This window comes from Aulonocara stuartgranti, assembly GCF_965226115.1.
Source record: "Aulonocara stuartgranti genome assembly, chromosome: 7".
NCBI lineage: Eukaryota > Metazoa > Chordata > Actinopteri > Cichliformes > Cichlidae > Aulonocara > Aulonocara stuartgranti.
This window is the reverse complement of record NC_138945.1, coordinates 60,815,826-60,843,571: the sequence shown is the minus strand read 5'-3', so window position 1 is coordinate 60,843,571 and position 27,746 is coordinate 60,815,826. Positions and strand designations below refer to the sequence as shown.

Sequence of the window (27,746 nt, the reverse complement as noted above, 5' to 3'; positions counted from 1 at the left end):
CGCATTACTCATTCCCCGGTATGCTTTTGTCATGCTCATTTTTACTTTTTTATTTCTCTGCAGGGTAAATCCTGATTTCTTCTTCTTGTAGCAACAGTTCAAGTCACCCCGCAGTCTGCCGTCTTCATTTCTTTCCCTCTGTGTCTCTCTCTTACCTGCGCTTAGATAGAGGCTTCTTCTGTGTCTTTGGGGCTGGCTGGTAACGACAGTCAGGGCATTCGATCGTATCAGACTATCAGGCCAGTTCAACCATAAATTACCTGCAGCTAACAAAGCGTGATGCTGTAACTATTAAACAGGCAGTCAAAGTCACCCCGGCCCACACTGCTAGGTTACACCATCTCACACAGTGTATGAAAGTGCAGGGAGAGTGTTTGTGTGAACGTGGCCAGTCTCTCACTGAAGTGTCAATATTCTCATACAACGTCAAACAGAGATGGTAAAAGCTAATAATACAGAGCGTGGCAGCAAAACTATATTCACCTTATCTCTTTGCTACTATAAAATTAAACTGACACAATTATTATTGTTACTGGTCTTTGTACACAGCTTAAACATAAATGTGTGTACGTTAATAACCTTTCGAATTAATATCATTGTAGAAGAAGAACAACTCAGCAAATGATGATTTTGAAATATGAGGATGAAATAACAATCTACAATGAAAACCAAATTATATTATGATAAATAATATATAGTTACAGCCTCAGAGGATATCTGTGAATTTCTCCAGCACTGAATTTCAAAATGCGTCCACTTCTTTTGTACTGCAAATGGTGCATCATCGTCTTCTCTCATAAGCTAAGAGAAAACAGATCATACTCAGACTATTATGTTAATGATAAAATGGCGTTTGAGGTAATTAGAAATATGTTTAATTTATGTGGGTTCTCGATGGGCTGCTGTTGTAGCTGTGTCCACTGTTTCTGTATGATTAACTATTTCTTGTGTCAAGACAAAGCTGTGCCTCCCTCTCTCCTGGCTGTATGTGCAAGTCTGTGTTGTTGGCTAATTGAGAGCGTGTTCTGTGCTGCCCTGGAGGTTAGTGTTGGCACACACACACCGTAACAGGACAAATGAGAATACACCCCGCCATCTGCCCAAGAGAGACACTCCCTTGCCCTCTCCTTGTCCCTCTACCCTTGTCCCTTCTCTCCTTTTATTCCTTTCATCTCATTTTTATTCCTTCACGCTCCCACCTACTCATTTCAGCCTACAACCCTCCCTCTGTGTTCCTTGTATTTTCTATATGACATTACTACACTTTGATCCTCCTCTTTGTCTCTTCTGGGCTTCTTGTTTCCTCTTTCTTATTCTCTGCTTCCTGTCTTTCTCTGCCCTGAGCGATTCAGTGAGAGGTGTGTTTGTGTTGTGATGCTGGGGCCACGAGTGTGAAGGTGTTACTGTACTCCGGCCTGAGACTTTCAGAATGCGATCCATAGGGAATGACACCGAAGGTGACCCCGGGTTGGTAACCTTGGAGACCAACTTTATTAAAATGAATTTGAGTAGAGGGGCCATCCTGACAGCAGCATAATTACATCGCAGAGCATCAGCACTAATTTATGCAGCCTGCATTCAACCGGTCAGGAGTGCCGAGATGGGGTCAGCGTGGACACGCAGAAGGCACCCACACACACATACACACACTCTCTGTCTCTCTCTCAAGAACATATTGGCATGCACACATGCACACTCTCACCCTGCCTTACAAACACACACCCATGCACATGGATCAACATACCAGTAAAAATAGGTAAATATGATTCTTTTAAGTAGCACAATGCACACACAATCCCTCTGTAGTGTGTTTGCTGCTTTAAGGGTCACTGCGTGTTTGAGTGTATGCAGGCATGTGTGCCTGACCTGTGTGTTCCAGACACTCTGTGGTTGTGTGTGTGTGTGTGTGCAAAAAAGTGTGTGTGAGAGAGAGAGTATATTTAGCGGTGTTATCGAGACAGGTGCTGGACAGGTCTGCTTAGCTGCTGCAGAATGATTGTAGGCTTGCGCTGCTATAAAAGCATAAATACTCACCAACCACTTCATTAGGTACACCTTGCCAGCACTGAATTGAACCCCTTTTAGCTTCAGAACTGCTTTAATTCTTTGTGGCGTGGATTCAACAACGTGCTGCAAATATTCAAACATGTTGAAATGGCAGCTTCACACAGTTGCTGCATATTTGTCAGCTGCACATCTGCAAATTGACTCTCCAGTTCCACCACATCGCAAAGGTGCTCCATTGAATTGAGATCTGTTGACCGAGGTGGTCACTTGAGTACAGTGACCTGACTGTAACATTAATGAAACACGTCTGAAATGATTTGAGCTCTGTTTCAGAGGAGGGATACACTGTGGTCAGAAAGTGATGGACGTGGTCCACGAGAATACACAGGTAGGCTATAGTGTTCGCAGTGTTCCAGAAGAAATCAGGAGTCATTAGACCAGGTGAAGTTTTCAGAGTCTCTCTTTTTGTAAACCCTGGAGATGATTGTGGAAAAATCTCAGTAGATCCGCAATTTCTGAAATACTCATAGCAGTCTGTCTGGCAGCAACAACTCTACCACATTTAAAGTCAAAATCACTTTTCTCCCCCCTTGAAGAGCTGTACTAATAAAGTATCCAGTGAATGCATGTAGAGTATATACATATTCACAGATAAAACTTCCACATATTTTGTTTTTTGAATAAAAGCCCATCAAATGAGGAGAAGATGAATACTATCAGTAATAATTGCCATGTAATAATAATAAAGTATTTGAATGTAATATTGTAGATTGTGATAGCTTCTCATTCACTAAATGGCTAACACTTCAAGATACCCAGCAATGTAATTCACACGCTGATTAGTAAGCTCCTCTGTAGTCACGAGGCTTCCTTAAAAATGATGCCTTTTTAAATTTTGCTGTGTGTCCCTATTTCTCAGCCTGGTTACAATACAAACAACACTGCCATCCTTTTCCAAGAAAAGTGCAGCTTCTCTGTGTTTGCTTCTGGGTACCAGACGCTTTCCAGTTTCTGTTTATACTCTGATTCTAGTCCGTCTTCTACTGACCGATAAGACAGTAAAAGCATGATTACATTAAAAAAAAAAAAAACAGCCTTGAAACCATCAGCTAGCATCAACTTTTTAATTTAATTAAATTTTTATTTTGCCAACAATGACCAATAGACTGAACAGGAAGTATTGCAGGGGATATCAGGTATCATGGCTACCAGAAGCCCCCCCCAAAAGTGACCTTTGTCCTCAAAAGCCAATTCATCAGACAGGCTGATGGGTCGAGAGAGTGGCACACTGCTAACACTTAAAGATTGCCATCCCTCTGTGCTCATTATGCTCAATTAGCAAAATCATTAATGCAATAAGACAATTTTGATAATATCTCATGCTTTTCAGTCAGGTTGCAACACAAACACCTCTGCCATTCTTCCCTAGACACTGCAGCCTTTGTGTTTGACAAGTTTCCGCTAGGCGGTCATGAACTCCATGAACCTCGTGAACCCGGGAATGCAAAGTAGGCCGAGTAAAATGTGAAGCTGAGAGAGGAAAAAGAGGAGGAAGTAGAAGAAGAAGAACGGGAACGGGAAGGATGAAAAAGAAGAAGACAAGGAAGAAAAAAAGAAGATGAAGAAGTCATCAGTGGATGAGAAAATGAGGAAAGTGTAAGAGTAAAGAGGGTGCATGGAGTCGATGGGGGACATGGATATAAGTCACAGCTCCAGTTGCTCAATTGTAGCCGTTGTGACCAAGGGCACGCTAATCTATCCCATTAGCAGATCTCTCTGACTCTCTCATAATGTTACTGCTAGCTGCTCTCCTGTGACATGTTCTTGGTTTGTGTGTGTGTGTGTGTGTGTGTGTGTGTGTGTGTGTGTGTGTGTGTGTGTGTGTGTGTGTGTGTGTGTGTGTGTGTGTGTGCAGACACAGTGTGAATGAGACAATGCTTTCCCTGTGTGTGTGTGTGTGTGTGTGTGTGTGTGTGTGTGTGTGTGTGTGTGTATAATGACAGTTCAGCTAGTTGCTCTCCTGTGAAAATGACACGTTCCTGCCAAATTAATATCATTACTATCAGAGTTTAATGGGCCAGTGCTGCCTTCTTATTTAAAACAGAACATCCCTCTCTCTCTACCTCCACCACAAGGGAAGGGGGTGGTTGGAGAATCGGTTAGAGGAAATGACTAACTGAACAAGACAGACAATAGGTCCAGATGATTTTTCTTTAAGCCACAGTCGAAGGAGATTTAAGGTTAATTCGAGTTTGACAGCAAGATAACATAATATTTAGACTCAGAATCAGGGAATATTCAAGTATTCTAATTCTCATTTTGATTCGAAGGATAAACAAACACGACAACACAGAACACTGTTACAGTAAGATTTGGGATTTCTGTGTTGTCGTACTGGATTTTAGGGATGACTGGAAAATTAGCTGCTGCTACTGGCTTGCATTGTCTTTTATGTGTTAGAGGGCAGTTGCCTTCTTTTTGTTGAGGAGTATCTTGACTTGTATGTTTTACCGTATAGTGTTGTAGTCTGTGGTTTTCATTTTCTTTTGCTGTACTTTTAAGCAGGAGAGCGTACATTATAAGCAGTATCTGCTCAGGTGTCATTCTTCACTCAGTCAGCACTGTGATAATGAGTTGATGTGGAGGTCCACTCTGCAGGCTGCCTGTGAATGTAGACACATGCATAGTTGTGTTCACACACATGTGCGCATTTGCACAGTCAGTTCACACGTGAGTATGACTATTGCAAGCTACATTGCGTGTATGTGTGCGTGCGTTGGAGTGTGTGAATATGTCAGGTTGCCGCAGGAGACCAATTAGCTGGTGCATCAGTGGGAAGGTGAGCATACACACACCTGTGTGTGGCCCTGTTACACCAGCTCATCACACAATCACATACGGACAGACAGCATTGCTCTGCTCATAATAGAAACATACTGACACTTACAGTACGTTGACCATATGGAATTATGGCTTCACTGTGTCAAACTGTCAGACGTGACTCACTAGCATGCGTTATGCCAACTAACTTATTACCAACTTAACAAACTTGTGTGAATTACAGCTTATCTGGCTGGTTGTCTTTAGCTATATGTACTTTATTTCTGCGCAGTTCCTCACATTAAAGTGCATCTGCATGCCTTGTCGCACTCATGTGCAGTAGGCGAAATCACAGAGGGATTGAGTCCAGAGTTGCAGGTATCATGCACTGATGCAATTAGGTGAGAGTGAAAAGGAAGATCACAGCCAATAAAGCGGCCAGGCCTCTTCATGTATAATTCAGATTTTTTTATGGTGGGCAATGCACCCATATGGACATGCTAAAGGAAGACTAAGGCTATTTCGAGCCAGAGAAAAACCCTGTTAAAAGCTAATCCCTGCGCCAGAGTCCTACACCTTTTACTGCTCCTTTTTAATGAATAGGTGTCCAATAAGGCCTTTTATTGTCTTAGCATATGTTGCTTTTATTAGGGGAAAATAATTAGGTTGTGCGGATCACTTCGGAAGTCCTCTCACAAGATAAAAATGAGATAGTTTCACAGTCGCTGCGCAAGTCCTTCTGACTCCCCGTCGTTTTCCCCTTGGATGCATTGTGTCCTAGCTCCTTCATCTCCTCCTCCTGCTTCGTTTCCTACTCATACCGGTCTCTCCTTACTTCTTTATGCCCTCCCCTCCCCTCCTTGTCCTTTGCATTCCCTGCACTTCGTTTCTTACCTCCTCTTCTATTGTTCCCTTGAACATGGGAGCATTAAATGTATGCAGCGATGTCGCGTTGGACTGCACATTTACACAAGCATATAACAGTTGAACAATCACTGTGTGACAGGAGGCTGTTGATGACTGACACTTGGTTGATCTTATCTGGCGCAAAAGGGGTAAAGGGAGGGCCGTGGAGAAAAAGGAGAGAGAAATAGTGCAGAGGCATTGGGGGTTTTGCTGCGCTTTGTGTTGTGTTCTGTCACTCCTGCAGTTTACCCCTCTGCTCCTTTTTCTGTTTGCCTTCACATGCTTCACTGTATTACAGAAAGAAAGACCGTTGACAGTGCTCATCTGTGATTCAGGGCTCCAGGGAAAGAGATCCTTTTACCTCCAAGAGGTCCTACTATGACCATTTACCCGTGAGGCCTCAGTTGCAGTGGGTCTGTACGCCCACTTCAGTGAGTTATGGGGATGGAGGAGGATGAAGTTGCAGGGGAATAAGGATCTACACACGGTTGATGGAGAAGATAGGGCTGAGAAAGAAGCAGGGGGTAAGGCAGATAGATACAGAGAATGAGGAGGTAGGATAAAGGAAGGGAATGTGAAGCAGGGAGGGGGGAAGCCGGTCCCTCCATCCAATCCTTAATGCCCCTCAGGGGAGCACGATGCCTGTAGGTGAGTATTAGCCATCAGCCTGTGCGCTAATCGACATTATGAAATAGCGTTTAGTGCATACAGATGACCAGAAGTACACTAGTCACTGGAACGAACCATGATGCGAAGATCTGATCTTCTCTGGGGATCTAACCAGGCTCTCAGTTTATACATAATAGAGTTTTCTTTATGTTTTTTTTTTTTTAAAGAACAGAGCACTTTTGACTTTTGGTTATCTAACGTTACCTCAGTCAGGGTGACGGAGGCCACCTCGGATTCATGGTTGTGAGTGTCAGGGTGCTTTCTGAAGTGTGCACTGGGGTGTTTTAGGTGCTAATCTCTTCTCATCTTGGTTGAGTGCTCAAGCTGAATAGAAGGGCAGCTTGTTTATCTGTGGGGACCGCATTACCCAGGATTCCCTCTACAGCTGGGCCGGGCACGCTCAGCTGAGCTGTCAGCTCGCAGAGGTTACTACAGCTGAGGGCAAAGATGGCTCTGAACGCACACCGTCGTACACACATAAACTGCACAAAAACCAAGCTTTGATTTCAATGGTTATTTATTAAATGTAAAATATCTTTAGCACAGATTAAAAATCAGACACCTCCATCTATTTTAAACATCACAGGTTCAGGGTGGAAAAAAAAGAAAAACATTCCTGGAACAGAATCACAATCAGTTTGGAGTCCCACTTTTCAGGATAGTTACTCCACGAGGCGTGGCAGAGGGCTGAGGCAAAAACTGCACTCCTCCTCTTTACTAAGACTACAAGCCAGGAAATACTTTTCCAATTGAGTGCCGTAGCCTTATGACACTGGATGGTTAAAAACGACTTTTCTCAAAGTACTTGTCTTTAGAATCCAGATGTTTTACTAGTTACAAATGAGGACAGAAAACATGTCAGTTTTCCTAAAATGCGACTGTCTAAAATGGGCTAAAAATAGTAGGTTCTCCAGATTATTAAACTTAGGAAAAAAAAATTTGTACCTTTGCACATATATAGAGGGCCTTCACACTGCAAACACTGATTTACAGTATGCTGTACAGTATGTGTGCTTCGGGCCAGGCACAAACTTTTTAAATTGTGTCCCAGGCGCAAAGCGCTTTGCCAAAACTTAGCACTGCTGCTGAATTGGAGTGCCATCACAGAGGTCAGCTGGTGGACACTCCTCCTCTCTTCTATTCTCTGCCTCAACCCTCGCTGCTGTACAAATGCCAACTGACAACAACTGACACAGATGGTGAGCAGAAACACAGGACAGGCAAAGGGAGAGAACCACCCACAGGAGTAAGAAAACAGGAAGACTCTACACACACTGTCCAAGAGAGGATATTGCCTGACAATATTACCAACGCATTTATTTTAAACTTTTTTTTATTTGAATCTTTTACTTTTTCTACTTTTTTATATTATTTTTTATAGCACATGCCATATGAGAATTTGGGGATTATAAAAGTACCTGAAAGAATTGCTAGGTGTTCAGCATGCATAGCCATTAGTATTTACAGGTTTGTATGTACAGGGATGGGCCAAAAACAGACTGCTCTACAGTACTGGGTTATTTACATCCAGGTCAGAGGGAGAGGTCAATGACGTAACTACAGATGTGGGGGTCAAAGGGTCACATGCACAGGGTCAGAGAAAGCTTATACAACTCGGACGATGAAGACACAAAACAGAACACGGCAAAGTAACAATACTGTTAATTCAACATCACATCTCCCCCACGTACCCTTTTTGCTTTTGATACGCTCAGTAAGATGTTCTCAACAACGGGTTATTGCGTAACACTATACAAGGACATTTCTATTGCAAGTCCATGAGGTCCTTGGGTATTGAGTCAATGCTGAGATTGGAAGACTTGGATCTGGTCCCAGAGCAGTTCCAGAACCGTAGTGTTGAATCCCAGGCTAAGTACAGGCTTATTGCCACTTATCAGCAGTCAGCTTATTGCAGGGTGTTTTGTAAGTCTTTCCTCAGTGTTTATGTTTATTTTTATTACCCACAAAGGAAGATCTACACACACGTAATCTATAAAACCTGCTTCTGCACTTGGCATTGGTTTATCATATTGCTGAGATCTTTGCATTTTATTTTTAGCATAGAGAAAAATTTTCGGTTTGGAGATGTTTTGGTTGGTTTGGATCCTCCTTGTCTGTCCCCTTCCTCTCTCCCTCCCTCCCTCCTAGAATCAGTGTGGTGGTAACAGAGCTAGTTTTGTTTTGGGGAATGTGAAAGTGAAGTCTGAAGTCATCCAAAGAAGTCATGCTTAAGTCTAAAGTGGAATTGCAAGATGGTCGTCTAAAGGATTTAAAGAGTTTCCCTCTCAAAGCATTTAAAGTTAGATTTGTAACTGCATTCCTATACTTGTCTCACTTTTTATTTTTTGGACTAAAATGCCTGAAGAGGCCAATTCCGAAAGAGTATCCAAGGACAAGTCTTATTTTTTGGAGCTTAAGTCAGTGTCAAGTCAGCTTCTCTGGGCAGACGTCGTAGCTCTGGGTACCATAGATGTCTCTGATAATAAAACTACTGTAGTCAAGGTAATGCTTCACATTAAGGTGCACAGTATAGAAAGACACACACCCATCATTTTGTAGACAGCTTAATTTACAGACTTAATCTACAGTTTAACTCGGATTAGAAATCATCTTTGGACGGCACAGATGTGTTCGATGCACACTGGTTTAGTGACATTACCTTCCGTGCGGGTTGTTCATATGTGTATCTGTTCGTGCTTGTGCGCAGATACGCTCTTGTGTTTAGGCAGCGTGTAACTGTAAGTGTAGCGAAATCCTTGCCCGCCACCTACTTGCCTGGTATCTGCAAACACACACACGCGCACACACACAGTGATAAATGGCTGTGGTGGGTGGTTGAGCATGTTAATGCCTAATCTCATCAGCCTTATCTTTTACAGAGGTCACAAGGTCAAGTGGCGAGGGGGATGAGCTAAACACCAATAAGATAGCACATTGCTGGGCACACCGCACAAACAGCCCGTGTACTGCTCCGTTTGTCACTAACTGCATGCGTGGCAGCCAGCAGAGAAGCTTTTTCTAAAGAATAGAAATACCTTTCAGATTTCAGCCACATAAATCTGGATTCTGAACATGAAAGTTGTTTTTTTTATATCAATATTTAAACCCAACTGTCTGGTAATTGGACGCAAACAAACTTGTCTGAAAGTCAGCCAAGTTCAAGGTGGTGTCAGGGAGTCAGAGCCGGCGGCGCTGAAATCTTCAGTGAAGTTTAAAAGGCATTTGGCTTTCAGGCGAGCTAAATCAGATGCCCTAAGTGAGAGAGATGAGTTGAACTGAGTGCGTGTGAACCTGCAACTCAGAGACACTGCTTGGCATTTGTCGGTCTTTGATATGGCGACATGTGATGTGGATGAAGTTATCGCCTCACTGGCAGGTGAGACAGACAGCGGCACACAGAGAGATGCTGCCTTTTTCATCTGCTGTTTACGAGCTCTCTCATCACGGAGCACTTCAAACACGCTCAATCTGCTTCTGCGACGTTACACACCAGGGCTCCTCCTGGTGGAACTTTACTCAGAGCTTAGAGGGAGTTGTGTGTGGGTGCCCGTTTTGGTTTGCGTGTGTCGATGAGAGAAACATTTCCTGGAATCTGCTTTATGCGTGTGTGTTTTTGTGTTCGTAGCATTTGCATTTTGGTGCATATTTTTGTACTAGGCTGTGAAAGCTTTAGATGACATAGGATCTTGCCACTTTTAGTGTGCTGGCCTGTGCTTTGGGAATCTGTTCAAACAGTTGGCCTGTAATGTGCCTCCATTACGCATGTGTGTACGTTTGTGTGTGTTGCCCGCGTTTGACTACTGCATATACGTGGTTGTCTCAGTGTGTGCCAGTGCTCTGTGCTAAACACTAGCCTTCAGTCATCACATCAGTGTTCCCTCTCATTCTTTCTGCCCCCACCCCCGTCTCACTCTCGCTCCCTCACATCAGGAGATAAAGAGGCGAGCCATTTCATGTGGCCGCATAGAAGTAGTCTCCAGCCCTGGAGTTTGCAGGGAAGCTGTCACAGCAGCTTTTAGCCGGAGCTGCAGCATGAAAGATCCCTCTTTGAGCGGTCGGGTTATGTGTGTAATTCTCTCTGACGTGTTTATTCTGCCGCAGTTTCAGCTTTCATTTTCAAATGTCACAGAAATCTCTCTCCGTGAATATCCTTGCTAATTACTGACTGATGGGATGGGGTGTATTAGAGAACTTAGCAGGTTGCGTAAAAATACTGTTTCACTTTTACAGCGCGTCTCGGCTTGAGACGACGTGTAACAGAGTGAGTTTTCCGGGCTGAGTGATCTTCAGGTTTAAACTTGCCTTGAGAGAATTACTGAGAAAGAACTGGAGGGAAAACCGTGCGACGTGTTTGTGTGTTGTACGCAACAACCAAAAAACTTTTGATTTAAATACTTAGTTGTACTTGTATTTTCCAGCACTTGAATATTAATAAACATCACGTGAAAAATATACATATTGATAATCATGGCATTGAAACCTGCTGTTCACACATCGCACATCAGAGCTGTAGTTTCCCTGGTGACTCCCATCCAGACAGGAGCTGGTGTAATATTTTTGTTCCCGCCTTATCCTCTGTGAGTCTATACATCTGTAGCATTCACACGGTCCCACATAGCGAGATGTCCTATACACACCTGGCTGAGAAATAAATAAATAAATATATGTATATAAATATATATACAGTAAGGAGTTATATGACCCAGTCATCGGGATGCAGGGAGAGGGGAGAGACGGTGTGTGCACGAGTCTTTTTTCCCCCCCTGTAGACACAGTCCTGCTGTCTCTTTTTGTCTGTGTGTGTATGCGTGTGTCTGTCTATGTGTGTGTGGGTCTCACAGAGGACAAAGGAATGTGGTCAGAGTCTGCTTTATGTCCTCTGTCTTTTCCTCCATACAGCACACATCCTAAAGTCTGCGTGTCGTTAGACGAGTTCTCCATATTTTGTCTGCTCCTGCAGGCCGACGCCGCCTTGCTGTCTCAGCGTCGTGATTCGTCCACTGATTCTTCTTCTTCTTCTTTTTTTTTTTTTTTTTTTGTCTGTCCACAGCAACAAGGGGCGGCCACCACAGTGTACTGTGCGGTAGCACCGGAGCTGGAAGGGCTGGGTGGCATGTACTTCAACAACTGCTTCCGCTGCCAGACATCCGCCCAGGCCCAGGATCCGAGCAGTGCTACGAGCCTGTGGGAGCTGAGCGAGCGCCTGGTCGCAGAGAGGTCAGTGGGCATACAGGCCCTCTAATGGACAGAAGACGAAGAGGAAGAGGAGGGCAACTAGCCAAAGAGGAATCAGAAAGGAAACAGCTGATGTTTCGTTAGGTGTGGACTAACTGTAAGAGCTGCCAAACCATGGAAGCCCATCTGGATATGTCACATCACTACAGCGTCTAAAACACTAAATATACAGCACAGGAGGGGATTTCATATACAATCTATTGAATTAGTTAAAGTTTAAGTGAAGTTAAGCTCTGCTGTAGTATTTTAAAACCGGGAGTGGGGGGAAAGGTGAAGATCTGAGCCGAACCTGTCACAGTTTGTTCTTTGTCTGTTTCTCTCTGTAACCTTTTTAAGCTCTAAAGTCCTTTTTTTCTCAAACGTCTACTTAAATTAGATGTAAACAAAATGCAAATGACCTGTTTTGATAACAATACAAGGTTTAACTAGTAAGCATACACTCTACGGCATATGCATCTGATTCCAGCAATAGTGGGCTATCAGCAAATATAATGTCTTCCCAATTAAGTTCAATATCCTCTTGTCTAGTTCTATGTTGGTGTTTATGTTTCCTATTCTGATACAGAGCGCTTGCTAATCGTTGTGCTAAATCTTTTTGGGCAAGAAGAAATAAATAGTAATGGGCATGTGAAACTTATTGAATTACAAACCCAGTAGAGGTGTGATTCTAATGGCTATGTACACAATTTTGCAATACTTATATTTCTTATCAACGTCCCTATTTGTTTTCTGTACAGTATTTACAACATCCTGATTTCTGGCCATGTGCTAAAGGGGGGTGGACATCATATTTTTTTCTGCTATTTTACTCAACCTAAGTATTGACAATCTATGCTCTGGTAAGTTACAATTTGGAGATATTTACGGGTTAATCTTTGTCCATTTGAATGACAAATACAGAAGGTGGAGAATTTTATTTACAGAGTCCAGGATCTTTAATTTCTTCAGTTCTCCCTTTTTTTTTTTTGTTTAAATCATCCGCTTTAGTATTGAACTCCGGCTTTGGATTTGCTGTGGATTGGTTGCCCTGAAGCCACAGGGGGTGGGACGCTTTTGAGACATTGTGCTTTATGGCAGTCCGGATGCCGTAGGTTGGTCTTGAAACAGCATTCCAGTGTCATGATATCTGCAAAAAACACACACAAAGAGAAACAAGTCAATAAAAATCTGTTGTACAGAAATATGTGAATTCCTTCTATAGAAGTCTGAAGACCATTAGGTGGGATATTTGTGTGGGGAGCTGAGAAGTACGCAACAAGTCTAAGTACGACAGTTTCCAGTTTTCCAGAGTGTACTAACCAGGTATGAACATCACAGAGTTAAAAGCTGTTTTTACAGTATTTTTTCCCCTCTGACAGAACAGGAAATGCACTCATCATGTATTCAAAGAACAGATCAATCAATGCAATCGTACGTTTGACCAGCACCCTCACACATGAATCCTCATTGTGTTTCCTTCTGTAGAGAATCATCAGAATGACACAGCACCACAGTTATACTTAATATAATTTACTCTCACACATTGTTCACGTATTGTTTCTTTTCTTCCCTTCCTGGCAGACATACTGAAGAGAAGAAAAAAAAAAAAAGCACAGGAACAGACAGAACATTCAGAAACATGCTGTGCCCTGCACAGAAACTGATACTGCTGTTATAATCTGTTCTGTACCCAGAGTACAGGTGTCTTATCGCTGTCCTTTCACAGCACTGCACACACCTGGAACAGAGATGCAGTACAAACACTCACATGCACACACACACAGAGCAGGAACAGTCAGCAACCCGCATGCACAGTACAGCAAGCAAAACAACATTTTATTAAACTGTCCAGAATCTTTTTGCCTCTTTATTTTGCATCAGATTGAACAAACGGTATAAATAACGTTTAAAAATTGTTTGTGTCTGAAAAAACTAAAAATACAGAAATCTGTCATAAACAGACGAGGAGTTGAACACTAATAAAGGATGTTCCCAGCTGCTGTCCATGGTGCTGATAAGGCTCAGGCCCTTTCATGGTCATACTTGGGCAAACATGAGAATTCGCCTACTTGCCAATCAGTTACAGAGCATTTTGTGTATGTGCTGACATGAGCCTCTGTGAGAGACGTTTTCCCTTCCCGAGTGTGTGACTGATCAAGTCGTGAGCAGACGTACTCGCCAGTGTGTTAAGCACGTCAGCTGTTTAGTTTCCCTCTGTTTTATTTTGATTTAGTTTGTCTGTCCTGATGTGTTCCGTTGTTTTGTCTTTGTTGACTTCATATGTGGTTTATTAAAATTGTTTGGGGTTTTTTTTTGCTCTATTGGGTCTCTAAAAATTAGGTCTCACTTCTTGTTCTCACACTTCACCACTACTGAAATATAATCTTATTCAAAGGGATTCTGACTTGTTCAAATAGTTATGTTATTGTAGGCTCTTATAGATAGCCTCCTGAAATGATCTTGAAGAGTGTAATTCTACACCTGGGACTTCTGTAATGTTAGCCCGCTTTCCCCAACCTCTCTGCTGGAGGAGAAACTCAGAATAAAATAAAACCATAATGCTGTTTATGACTATATATCAAGAAACTGGTACTAATGATGAAGGCTGTATGCTGGAAACACATCAGTTTGACTGATACATCTCAGAAGTGCTGCAAATTTTATATTATCACAGTCTGACACCAGCTAAAGCACTTTATACACGTGCGATCATGTAACGTAGACCATTTGTGGCCTACAGATATCGCCGCTCTCGACTAAAAGTGCAGGCTTAGTCTATCAGTCGCAATTCTATGTAAGCTGAGCATATAAGAAAGCCTTTGACAGAAGGGCCAGATTCAGAACTCAAAGGAGAATCTTCAGGAGAATTACAAACAACTAGACTTGTATGCGGGTGTGCACTGCAGTGGCAGATCAGTGGGTGTGTGCCTGAGTGAAGTGGGAGGGTCCTGCCTGGCTTTCATGCAAAGTCTTATCGATCGGGCCCTATCGGAATCATCTGATAGCTAATCAATATGCTACACTTCCTCTCAGCGAGCAGAGAAGAAGGAGAAGCACGACTCTCGCAAGAGGAGGACCTTGATCCTTTGACCCAACAGTTAAGGCTCGACACACACAGACGCACACACACACAGTCACAGTCTGTTTCCCTTCATTTCTTTTTCTCTTTATTCCAATTCTTAGAATAACGACACCCAACAATGTAATAACTGAAAGCCCGTGTAAAGCAAATAACCGATATACATTAGAATGTTATTTTAATTAGTCGGATTTACAGTTGAGTTTTTTCCCCCTTCACTGAGTTCATTTCAATTTGGGCAGTAATTGTTTACGACTGATCATTTCATTTTCCATTATTGTTTTTATTTCTTCTTGTGATTAATTTCACCTCTCAAAGAATAATTATGAGAGGATTGATTTGATTATGCCTTTGTTCTGCTCCTATTGGCTCCATCGACCGAAGGAATGCCATGTTGCCATTTCGAGCGGATATATTTAATGATCACAATCAATGTTAAAGCTCTCTCTAGACTCAACTAACCCAATAAATATCTGCCAGGAGGAAATTTACCATCTAACTACAGCAGGCAATAAAGTCTTACTCTGTGTTATCCTCCCTCCCCACTGCTCTCTTTTAATCTCTCTCTTTTGAGGATGGCATTAGGATGAAAACTGATGATCAGTTTTCATAAAGTACCACAGCAGAGTCAATGGAAATATGATTTTCTTTCAATATCTCACGATTTGGATTGCTTGCAGGCTGCTTTTTTGATAGAGCCTTAAATTATATATATTTTAAAATTAAAAGATTATTTCCCCAGGCTCCTTTCCACTTAATTAGCCCACTTTAATATAAAAATTTGCCTGTCAAAATGTTTTTTATGTCTTGTTTGCAGATTCTTAAAGAAATACTTTAATTCTGTTGCAGTATTACAAAAACAGACATTTTTTCCCCCAGTCTCTCCATGCCATTACTGTACCATTGATTTCTGAGATGTAATGAATAAAAAGCAGTAAAAAAGACTTATTTTTTGGGCACATTATTATTATTATTAAAAGAATGCATTGTAAAGATCATGCAGCTGCCACATATGGCAGGAAGTGGAGCATTTTAAGGTGAGTTCTCTTTTAAATGATTAAAAAAATATGTGTAACATGCATGCAAAAGTAGATGTTTTTAATCCATGGCAATGCTTCAGTTCATCATTTATTCTTCCATGAAGACTCATAGTCATGGTAACATTTGAATCCAAGTTTACTGAGCTTGTTCACTATCAAATGCACTTATTTCCCCCTGTAGATCTGCTCGTGCAATCTATAACTTTCTGTTTTTTATTGAAGTCTCAACACGGCACCTTTGAGGAAATCCTTCCACTCCCAAATCCCCAGCGAGTCCTCACCGCTAGACAGCATGACCTTGTAAACCCTGAGTTATTTTACTCACCCATTGTGTGAGGATAGGAAGAAAAGGGAAAGAGAAAGGGGGAGACAAGGGACAGGGGGGTGGAGGGGGAAAAAAAAAAAAAGGAGCTCCTGCCTGTCACAGCTTTCAAACACAAAGAAAAATGAGCACTTGGGCTGAAGTACAATTATTAGCCCCTGTCTACAGATTCATCACACTATAGAGAGCCAGGGAGTGGGAAGGAGATAGAGGGAGGAGCAGAGCAAGAGGTGGAGTGGAGAAAGGTAGAAAAAGAAATGTGTAGCTTTCAGCAGAGCCGTGCGGAAGACGGAAAGACAATGAGGAGAAAAGAGGGAGGAAATAGAAAATAGGGCTGTTATGCTGTGAGGGAAAACTTGCGAGGGAGCCAGGAGAGGTGCAAGGTGAAGCATGCAAAGCTAGCGTATGCAGGGCTGGAAGGAAAGAGAGGGAGGAGGTTTTAGGTTAAATAAAAGAGTGAGAGGAAAAGAACAAGGCAGAGGTAGAGGAAGGTAAAATGAAATAAGAGGATTTGTCAGGCCAGTGGTTGGTGGCAGTAATAAAGCCTGCTAATCTGAGGGAGAACGCTTGACTGCTCACACACTGACTCTCTTGACGCCCCACTTTACCACCGGGCCAAGCCAAGGTCACACACACACACACACACACACACACACACACACACACACACACACACACACACACACACACACACACACACACACACACACACACACACACACACGATCATGCCATTGCAAACACACACACACACTTGCAGAGACACTGTGCATGTTTCTTAGATCTTTCTTTTTGTGAATCAAATTCGTGAGCGCTTTCCACCTGAGCGTCTTCCTCTGAAGGTTTCGCTGGCACGACTTTCCTCGCTTTACTTTTGACATGATTTTTTTCTCTCTCACTCATGTCACTCATCTTCTTGTTTAGCTATCATCTCCACCAAACACCCCCCTCAGCCATGTTGATTTTAAAATCTCATTTTTCTCGCTTTCTTAACTGGCTCCGCCGTGTGGATCAATACCTATCAAAACCATTACATAAATACATCTGTCACGAGAAGATAGTTGAGTGGGGATGTAATGTGTCTGGTTAAGGCCGCCATGGGGTGAAAAAAGATATGCTTAGTGTGTGTGTCTGTGAGCATTCTCAAAGGACAGCATGTGTCATTTTGTGTGACCAGGTGTGTCGGGCAGAGAGAAAGGTTGTTATTGAGCCGCGGTAAATGACGCATAACCTGGTGTACTGCTTACTTAGCCCCAGACCCCTGCTTTATGTCACTTTTTTCTCACTTGCTGTGTGTGTGTTTGTATGTGTGAGTGCCTGTTGTTGGTGTACAGTCATGGGAATATGACTGAAGCAGCTCAACAGTGCAAAATATTTTTGGAAACCCAAATGGGTAAGAAAAATACATTAGGTTTGTTCAAGTTGCTAGGAGCCGGTTAACTATTCTTACAACTTTTAGTTTATTTTAAAAAAAAAAGGAAAAGGAAAAAAAAGATGTTGTTTTATTATAACGTTTTCTTTAGCAGTCTTCTAAATGGTAACATTTCTCACACATGCCGAGAAACTATGTGATCCAAGGACTAATAAAACAATATTACAGACTTCCACCAATAATACCTTCATATCTCCTTGTAGCTAAATACATGTAATGCACTATAGTGGTGGGCATGAGAACCCTGAAAGCTGAGCTCAACAACAGTCAAAAAAGCCAAAAGCACCAAAATACAAAAAGACAAAAAGTGTGACAGTCTGTATATAAAAGATGGTCACAGTCACTGTGATGTCACTCATTGATTTGTGAACAGCCGAGCTTATATTTTTTTTCCTCATGTGGTCAATCTTAGAGGAGCCCCACCCTAAAGCATACCCCACTTCAATATAATGTGTTTTACTCAACGTATGACCATAATTTGCAAAATGAACATCATACTGTAATCAACAAACTTTAAAACTAATAATTAGTCTATACAACTTTTGGAAGTTACTGATTTTTTTTTTGTATTATTCATTGCTGTTAGGAATGGTTTATTATTATTATTATTAGCTCGTTTACTATTGCATATTTAACTGTGGAACAGGCTTTTACTTTTTTAGCTACTCTTAGGAACCGCATAATTTACTTGATTTGTTTACTAGTTACCTATTAAATAAGCACAGGGGTCATTTAAAAATATCATATCTTTAAATGGCTCTTAAAGACAAGCGAGACAATCGGGCAGTGCAAACTGCTTTAGGCTGTGGTATACTGCCTGGTTCATGTAACAGACTTGTCCCTATAAAAAAACTACTTAAACTAAACCAATATATGAATCATGCCATTAAAGCTAAGAAAAACAAATATGTACATAACCTCAACACCACCAAAACAGCCATAGTAACAAGCATGTCTCAGCTATTGTTATATCATTTGTTTGTTGCCCCCTTGAAGCATTGCCATCACAGCTGGTCGGTGTGTTTCTGTATTTCGTAGCGTTTTTTTTTTTTGCATGCATTTTTACAAGTTACATTGTGATGTACTAATAAATGGCCAACAGAAGGACAAAGACACTGGAACCCAGTTTGTATCCAGTATAGAAAACTCTTGTCTTTCTTTGAAACATAAAAATGAATTCGTTTTTGAGCACTAGTCATTCAGATTTTTCCATCTTCATCCTTTGGGGTTGTCATTGTCATTTTCACACATCACTCTGCTGACAGCCGGCTCTGTGATTGATGGAACGATGCAGATTTACATGTCATGCTGAAATAGCACAATAACCTGCACGCAGATAATCACCTCATTGAGAATCACTCTGGCCTCTCTCCACTCACAATTACTATTGTGTATTTGATCATATAACCACTCTCCAACAATGCACTTAATGGGCTTATTGGCAGCAGACCAGCAGTTGCTTGTAAATAATCTTGATGGTGTTTGATTCTAATAAATTAGGCTCATATATGCAAACACGGTAAAATCATAACAATATCCAAATGTGTGTAGGCAGAGGTGGGGTGGTGACAGGGGGAGATTTATGCTGCTAGCAATTGGCTGGCTTCATCACTCACTCAGCTATCTTCAACTTTTTTTATTTGTTTAATTTCCAAATGCGATTGCTCCACCACTCCCACTCCTGCTGATGAATGCAAAGGATCATGGGTAGAGACGAGAGCAAGATTAATACAGTTAATTTTTTAACTGTATAATCTCCTCCCAAGAAATGAAAAAAGAGAGAGGGACAGGACTGTGAGGGCTATTTCTGCAGGGACACGATGAAGGCGAGCGCTACAAGGTAAATAAATGATAACATGATGCTTTGCTCTCTTTCAATCACTGCACGATGTGATATCACCTTATTGGTGTTATCACGACAATCTACAACGGAAAACTCAACACAACAGTTCAACTTTTGACTTACTTTAGGTTTCAAAACAACTGCAACCTCGTGTTTGAACTATTCATGTTCATCCTTATACTGCCTCGTGGGGTATTGTAAATTATTTTCCCTCTAAATCCTAAAGCTTTGCATCACAACAACTTGATATACAAACTGCAAAGATACTTTGTGTGAAAGCAGCAGCACAGCAATATCAGATACGTGATTGAAAAGTATTTTAACCAAAAAAAACAAAGACAGCATTTCTGGAAACCTTCTATTCAGACATATCCGACTCCTTTAATTACATATAAAATGTCTTATTATGTTTTTTTTCAGCATTTATTACACAGTGAGAGGTATACACTATTTTGAAAACACTAGAAAAAGAAAGTGCATAGGTTTTAAGTTACTAAACAATTAGAAAAGTAACAAATCATACCAAACCCTGTGTCAAGTATCAAAATATGTCAGCTCACTGATTGAATAGGTTTTATTGGCCATAAATATATTTAAGAACAATATAATCAATAATAACAACAACTCTAATAAGCAGATAATAGAATTTTTGTGTTGTAGCCTTAAGGAAGACTTGTCTGTACCTCTGTGTGTGTGTGTGTGTGTGTGTGTGTGTGTGTAAATTATAAATGGAAGGGAGAAGAGTCACCTCTCAAAAACACACTCACATATCTACGAGATTAATTACAAGTACCGTGAATCACTGTGCAATTAATTAACTCATCCTTAGTAATGAGTGTGTGTGTTGTGTGTGTGTGAACTGAGCGCACTGCGTGTCACACAGACAGCCTCTCCATCTCTCCACCTCTCGGCCTGTCCCCTCTCTAATTGCTTCCCTCTCTATTAAAATGCAGTCTGCTGTGACATCACTCAACCCTCTGTTAGAGCAGGCCAGGGTGCTGTGCAAACCGCACACACACACACACACACACACACACACACACACACACACACACACACACACGTATACAAAGATTTAATTCTAGAGAGCATGGTTTGTGTTGATTTTAATGAGGATTCGAGATACTGAGCGAAAACTGATTTTGTCTCCATGAAAGAGCCAGAGCAAGGGGAGAAAGGAAACAATGGTGGCCCTAATGATGCATTAAATCTGTTGCATCGACAGCAGAAGGCTACTGCACTACTTTCTACCTTTATTTGTGTTTTATGTGTTTATTTGTGTACTTAAAACTGAAAAGACCTACAACTAAAATTTTAAAATTCCAAACTGAAGTTTCATGTGTCTCTTTTATGCCTGAATGATGGATTTATCATTTATTTATCAGTTTGCAACATTGTAAAAATATGTTTTGTTTCATAAAGTTAAAAGTGAAACACTATTCAATAAAACAAACCAAGAAATTTTATTTTAGCTTTTAAAAATTGTATTTTAACTTTGACCATCATTTAGACTCCTTTATTTACACTTACTTTTTCCCGTGTATGTCATTTTGCACTCATTATTACCATTTCTGTAAAATCTTTTTGAGCTTCTTTCACCTGAATGTCCACCATAAACCTAGAGCACTTAAAAAGTTATGAAACAATTATCTGTTATGGACCCTTTAAGATATTATTAAGCAAAAGTTCTCCGGTTTGATTCCAAGTTGAATCAGGGTGGCCTTCCTGCATAAAAAGATCGGCAAATCACACATGTGGAGCTACCTCTTACGAATAAGGGATCAGCTGAATGTAGCTTCTTCTAAGTCATTTAATTTTACATCTGGATATAGATATATTTTATGAACAATAAACCTACTGATTTAATTTCCCCCCCAATTCAGCTGGGTCGTTACTCAGCACAAAAGCATAAATACTTTCCTCCAGGCACAATACCTCGTCTTTACTGTATCCATCTGTATTGAGCAAAAAATTAACACAGTGATGAATGCACAGCAATGCGAGCAGAAGAATAAAAATTTATTAATGAATTGATTTTTAGCTGTTCAAAGTCTGTATTCGGCCAAATACCCAACGAAAATCACTATAAACCAGAAAGTCGCCGAATATCTAATGTCCCACTCCCTTTCTCGCACTGTCTCGCCCTCTCTCTCAGAGCTAATCTGATTGGTGCATAAATCATGCTGGCATCAGCAGGGATTGAAGTTGGACTACTCCTGCACACACACACACACACAAGCTGAAGGCTCCTCAGCGAGGTGAGAACAGCGGCGTGCTCCGTGGTGATCATGAGGACATGGATAACAGATCTCTCTTTTATCATTCCCTGACTTTCCCTGACATTTAAAAAGCCATTAACACCACTGAGATTCACCCTCGTGTACATTTCATATGGAAGCACCCCCAACACACATACATGCTTGCTTGCTTGCCATTCACTCACAGGGCTTCCGCGCTCCTGTGCGTGTGGGAATGATCTCAGTGATAATACAAGGCCCAAATGACACAGACAGAGCAGTGAATTATACCTTAACAAGCTTTTCACAGCTGCCCCCTGTTCTGTAAGATTTAAAAAAAAAAAAGAGATCCGGTGTACTGCTGGTGTATCGTAACAGTCGTAAGGCTCAGCTTGTGATGCACTTATCAGTCCCTTGTTGAAATCAGTGACATTTAGGGGCACTGTCCCAGCAAATGGACAGTAAGTGTCTGCTGTGTTGGAAGGACTGCCTCTGTGAATAGTGATTATCCACCGATTCAGTTACATATACATGGGTATGCTGTAAACACTAACAGCATAATAGTATTTACTGCTGAGCACTGTATTAATTTATGGCCCATTATTGTGAAGCCCATCGTTACAATGCGAGGGAGCATTTATTGTAATCAGAGGACTGATAGAGACTGGAAATGTTGCTAATGTATGTAATGTACTTGCAAGCAGTCTCCCTGACAAAACTGTACAGTGGCTAATGCAGCAAATGACATATGGCTTCACTCTCTGTTGTTAGCATTTATTAGCAACATGCAGAGGCCTGAGTGCAAAGCAGCTATCGACTAATTATATTCCATTGTGTCTGCATGGAAAACAAGAAGAGAACATGCTGCGCAGCGATGGAGTGGCCACCCCACCACTTAATCTGAAGGATATTAACGTGAAACTGAAACCAAGCGTGTGGTTCGGCTCGGCCCGCAGTATATGAGTCATGACGGGCAGTGATATACGGGAGATACAGATATGGATGTCGGTCATTTAAATGCTTGCTATTGTAATTCTGCAGAAGGCAGAGGTACTTTTGGTGATTATGGATCGGACCTTTTTCAACTCCTCTGAAAATGGCTTTAAATCTTACGTGCCCCGAGGGTGTACAGACACGTTTAGAAGACGGGGAGACACGCTTGAATTTTGAAAATCATGAGAAGGAAAAGAGAAGAGAGACAAAGTCAGAGAGGGCTTTGGGGAAAGAATGACTTCTGGTTTAAGGGAGTAGGGGTCACGGGTGTGAAATAACTGGCATATTCAAAGATAAAAAGGGAGCGAAATGACAAACGGGAAGCAAGGGTCATTAAAATATTCAGGGGGGATCTAATATCGCGGAGAGCGTCAAAAAAATGCTGGACTTTTAAAGAGTGAGAAGGGTTCGATGGAGCGTCTGTAATATGCAGTCCTGGAGCAGTGCATTCTTTATACTGGATATGTGTATGTTGCAGGAGGTGTTGCCGAATGAATGTGTTTTGTTACTTAACTTTAGGGCAGCTAAGGCTCGGAGGATGTGTTGGAAACAACAGCTGGATTTGGGATAAACGCTGAGGGAAAGAAAAGGAGGAGGAGGAGGTGGTGAAGGAGGAAAGGATATAAACAAAGAAAGTCCCATTCTCTCTATCATCTCCTACAAAGGTCTGCTCAGCACAAGATATGATGCTGACAGTTTGACTCTCTTAGCTGCACTTTTAATGCTGCAGGCCAAACAGCCTGCAACTCAAGATAGTAGGTGTTCTTTCTCACATCTGTTTTCATCATGCGTGTGAAAGTTTGGCATTAATACTCATCTCTGTTATTAGAGTTTCTTCTCGCGCTGCGTTTATCTTGGCTCATTAACATAATGAGCTCAAAGACCTAAGATCCCACCACCCTTCTTCCCCTCAGAGTGACGAGTTGTTTATCACTCCTTCACTACTTGAGTTCAGTTTTTGTCTATCATCCTCCTGTGTGCGTCGTTCTGTATTCAGCACAGTATTATACAGTAGTGTCTGGTCTCTGTTGTGCTTTGCTGCAGAGGAGCGTAATGCACTGGGTCTCGGCTCACGTCCATCACTCAGCTTGCTGTAAGTCAGGCAGGCAGCCAGACAACCTCCCACAGGAGAGAAAGAGATGAATGGCGGGATTTGGAGGAAGTGCACAACAACACTTTTCAGATCTTCAGCGGATATGAAAATTTCGTCGAGACGAGCGAGAGCAAAGAAAAGAGAAAGAGGAGCCAAGTGGTACAAAGATATAACTATGAATGGCTATGAGGGAGCAGTGAGCGAGCAGGTTAGAAATGAAGAGAAACCCAGTGACTTATGGGAAAGGCAGAGCGAGAGGGAGGAAGAGAGCGACGAGACAGACAGGATGAGTTACAGACCTGAGGGGGGACAGAGAGAGAGAGAGAGAGAGAGCTTTCACACATTGAGACAGCCCGGTGATTTAGGGCTAAAGGACACTGAGACGAGCTCTGCTGCGAAAGGTGATAGACCTAGAGGTGTAACAGATCCACTGCAACACTACAGCGCCGACTGTGTCAGCATCTGCACCTCCTCTCTTATCTTATCTACGCAAGCATTCATGCACCACATGTTATGAAGACAAGTGCATCACGAGAGCACTCCACTGTTAAGGAGAGAGAGAGCGCGAGAGAGGCGCTTTCAAGTAAAAGCAGTAAGCACGTGCTTATCTTGTGCATCAGAATGAAATGATAACACACACATACACACATACACACACACACACACACAAATGAAAGCATTTAAGCATTTATGTATATAACTGGGTGACCGTGGCTCAGGGGGTTGGGAATCGCATCTGTAACCGGAAGGTCGCCGGTTCGATCCCTGGGCTCTCTGTCCTGGTCGTTGTGTCCTTGGGCAAGACACTTTACCCTACTTGCCTACTGGTGTTGGCCAGAGGGGCCGATGGCGCGATATGGCAGCCTCGCTTCTGTCAGTCTGACCCAGGGCAGCTGTGGCTACAACTGTAGCTGCCTCCACCAGTGTGTGAATGTGAGAGTGAATGAATAGTGGTATTGTAAAGCGCTTTGGGTGCCTTGAAAAGCGCTATATAAATCCAATCCATTATTATAACTAAAAATACCACTAAGTTTTTTTTTAAATTGTGGAACAAAACCTGTTTCCGGTCAAATGGGCTAGAAAAATAATAGTTTGTATCTTCCAGTGCAAAAATGTTCAAATAGTTTAGCTGGGAAAACTTGTGCCATGGTTAAAGAACCACCTGACTGCTGGGCAAATAGAAGCAGCAAAGATCCAGTTTTACGCAAACGTTATAAACCGCGACTATAAGAATTCCTATGATACAATGCACATTTAGCATTAATGTGACATAGTAAGGGATGCTGATTGTGACATGTAATGTTAGAAATGTTCAGTATTACAAACAAACTTTGCAGAAGACTTCTTGCACTTCTTGATGCCTGTTCCAAGCTGCACTGCCACATGGTGTCATTGCTAAATAAATATCTAAATAGTTTGTTTAAGGATCACTGTTTTTCTGGTGAAACACAGTGACCTAGAAAAAAACAAACAAAATAAACCCCCAAACACTTACAGTTGCCAAGACTACATCCGCACTAACGCTGTCTACTTATAAACACAGTTGAGTAAACCAGTCAGATTTATATCAGTATGTGTGTCTGGGACCGTGTTGGTACAGGCACGATGCTTTAATAGCTGCAGGTATTTGTATGGCAGCACGGTTGTGTCTATATTTGGCCGGTGTGAGGCGGTCACTAATCCATCTGACCTTCTGGCTCATTTGCATGCGCCGGCCCCCCCGACTGAGAGATGCCATGACCTTTATTAGCTAATTAAGAAACATAACAGAAATAAACCTGACAGAGTGGGAATGGACACACACACACACACACACACACACACACACAAAGACATATACACACACTCTCAGCGTGGCTGCTGACAGAATGGGGATGGGGAGAAAAGACAGCAGACAGGGGCCAGACTGGAAAAAAGACACGAGCAGAGAGAAATTTGGCATTCATCAAATGGAAACAATCACAGCAGCCACAAATGCAGCTGTTTGCAGATTCCCACTAATATTCAGCCTCTTGGAGGAAATGTTACCACACACACACACACACACACTCTTAATCATTACATTCGCCAGCAGACATTCAAGCATTTTTGTATTATAGAAGTAGTTTCTCTTAATCACATACTGAGCTCCTTTAAATCTTTGTGTGCTGGAATAAGAGAAGTAAATCTCCCTGTCTGTGCTCTGTGCTGCCACTTAAGTGTAGTCGGCCTCTTGTTCTCTCTTCACTCTCCCACTAAGGACTCATAATAAGCTGCTAGACCCCTCAGGCTATAGGAGGAGGTGTGTGAGCGTGTGTGTGTGTTCCCTCACACCACAGACAGACAGGAGCAGCGATACAAACACACGTGCACATACACACACACACAAACAGCTATAGTAGCGCACAAAACATATTGACACATTTCAGAATAAATTTTCAATGACACATATTGAGACACTGAGGAAACACTGAGATGTAGAAATTGGGGTTGTTTCCTCTGACACCCTCCCAGTGTTCATCCTGTGTTAATCTGAGCAGTAATCTGCAGTGTGGGCAGATCCTCATCTGAGCAGCACCATTTTGATGTTTGTAAGATTACGCAATCAGCTCCCCTCCCACAGTAAATCACACTGCTTGACATACAATGGAAACACACACAAACTCACGCACATGCATTTAATGCTGACGCCAGTATAGCATCTGGGGCTGACACACTTTACGCGCAGTTTCTTTGTGCACTTTTCTAAGATTTTCAGAATTTTTTTTCTGTCTTTTATAAAAGTGCAACACTTAGTTTCACAAAACGTTTCATAACGTGGAACAAAAAAATGAAACAGAACTAGTTACAGATCACTTTGATTTGAATTAAGCGTAGGATGAGTACGATACGAATGGAGACGGCATGAAATAAGTTTTTTAGTATAACCACATCAGTTAGAGCAGGAAGTAATGAAAAACAAACATTACTAATTTCACAACACCCACAGTTTGTTTCCATCGCAGCTTCCGAGACAAAGCGGGGAAGGCGAGAGACTGTTGGACGCTGCACGAGAAGACCAGAGAAACATGAATGGATGGGTATAAAAAGAGAAAACTGGAGGGCTGCAGCCTCTCTCTGCCCCTCTGTGTCAGCCTGTCTCTGTCATCATGACAGGCCTCCAACAGCGGGGAACCCTAAAGAGCTTCATCCACCCTGCTGCACACAGGGGCTTCACCCGCTGACAGACAGAGCCAAGGGCTGTCCTGTCCACAGCATATCACAGCCAGCACACTGAGTGCCAGTTTAGCTCCAACAGGCCACCTCCCTCTTTCATCACCTACTGTATATGCACACAGAAACCAACTGGATGTAGAATAAGTGTTGGCGTATCAGCCTGAGCTGTCGTGGAGAATTTTGCATGTCTGTAATTGTCACGAAACATAAAACATGAAATTTCCAGAAGATGTTTATAATGAGTGTCAATGATGAGTCAATCTGAGTGAATATGGATGGAATAATCCTACATTTCTTATATTTGAAAGTAAGTACAGTTGTCCTGGTTAAAATAAACATCTTTTCCATCTTCTATTTATATTTTATAATGCATGTTTGTCACATATATTCTCCCAGTGTCTTCTAGATGCACCTATTTGAAAGCACTGTGACTGTCACAGCATTTTTTTTATCTGCATAGAAGAACTTGAAGATAACAAACACTGTTGACCTGGTAAATGGGAAAAAGATCAAAGAAGATGATGAAAGGTAAGCTGTGGTTTGTTAGTCACAAATATAAGGTTTCTTTTATGCTTCTGCTGACATTTATGGTTCTTTTGTGTTGCTGAAATAACTGTCCTTTCATTTAGACTCAACAATCAGCACAGATCGTTGACTGAAATCAGACGGCCCCCCTCATTGCTGTTGTGGCTGGCATTCGGCATCACCTTTTGACCTCTGGAGTTCTACGAATTCACTATTTCGCAAACGCACTAATAACACAACGGGGTAACTTACAGTACAGCAACTGGCCCACTGATGCTTCTGGCGGGGCCACGGATCAAAATGCTCCACCACCTGATAAAGTCATAGGTTGTAATTCTCCAGCTATAGATACTTGCTGTGAACAACGAGGC

The 27,746-nt window shown here is 41.9% G+C and overlaps 2 protein-coding genes across 4 annotated transcripts in view; one reads left to right on the top strand and one right to left on the bottom strand.

Annotated features, from left to right (window-relative positions):
• wwox (WW domain containing oxidoreductase) overlaps positions 1 to 12,553 on the top strand; it is a 142,235-nt gene extending 129,682 nt beyond the window's left edge. Inside the window, exon 9 of the mRNA XM_082540323.1 lies at positions 11,453 to 12,553. Coding sequence (XP_082396449.1) covers positions 11,453 to 11,644 — 192 coding nt within the window. The 3' untranslated portion in view covers positions 11,645 to 12,553. The remainder of the gene's footprint in view (positions 1 to 11,452) is intronic.
• Positions 12,554 to 12,644: 91 nt separating this feature from the next.
• Positions 12,645 to 27,746, bottom strand: part of LOC309710659 (transcription factor Maf-like) — a 59,285-nt gene continuing 44,183 nt past the window's right edge. For 2 of the 3 annotated variants that reach the window (XR_014277772.1, XM_082540325.1), the window contains one exon: positions 12,645 to 12,763. The gene's annotated coding sequence lies outside the window, so the exon portion shown is untranslated. The remainder of the gene's footprint in view (positions 12,764 to 27,746) is intronic. The other variant, XR_014277771.1, reaches the window with a different exon arrangement.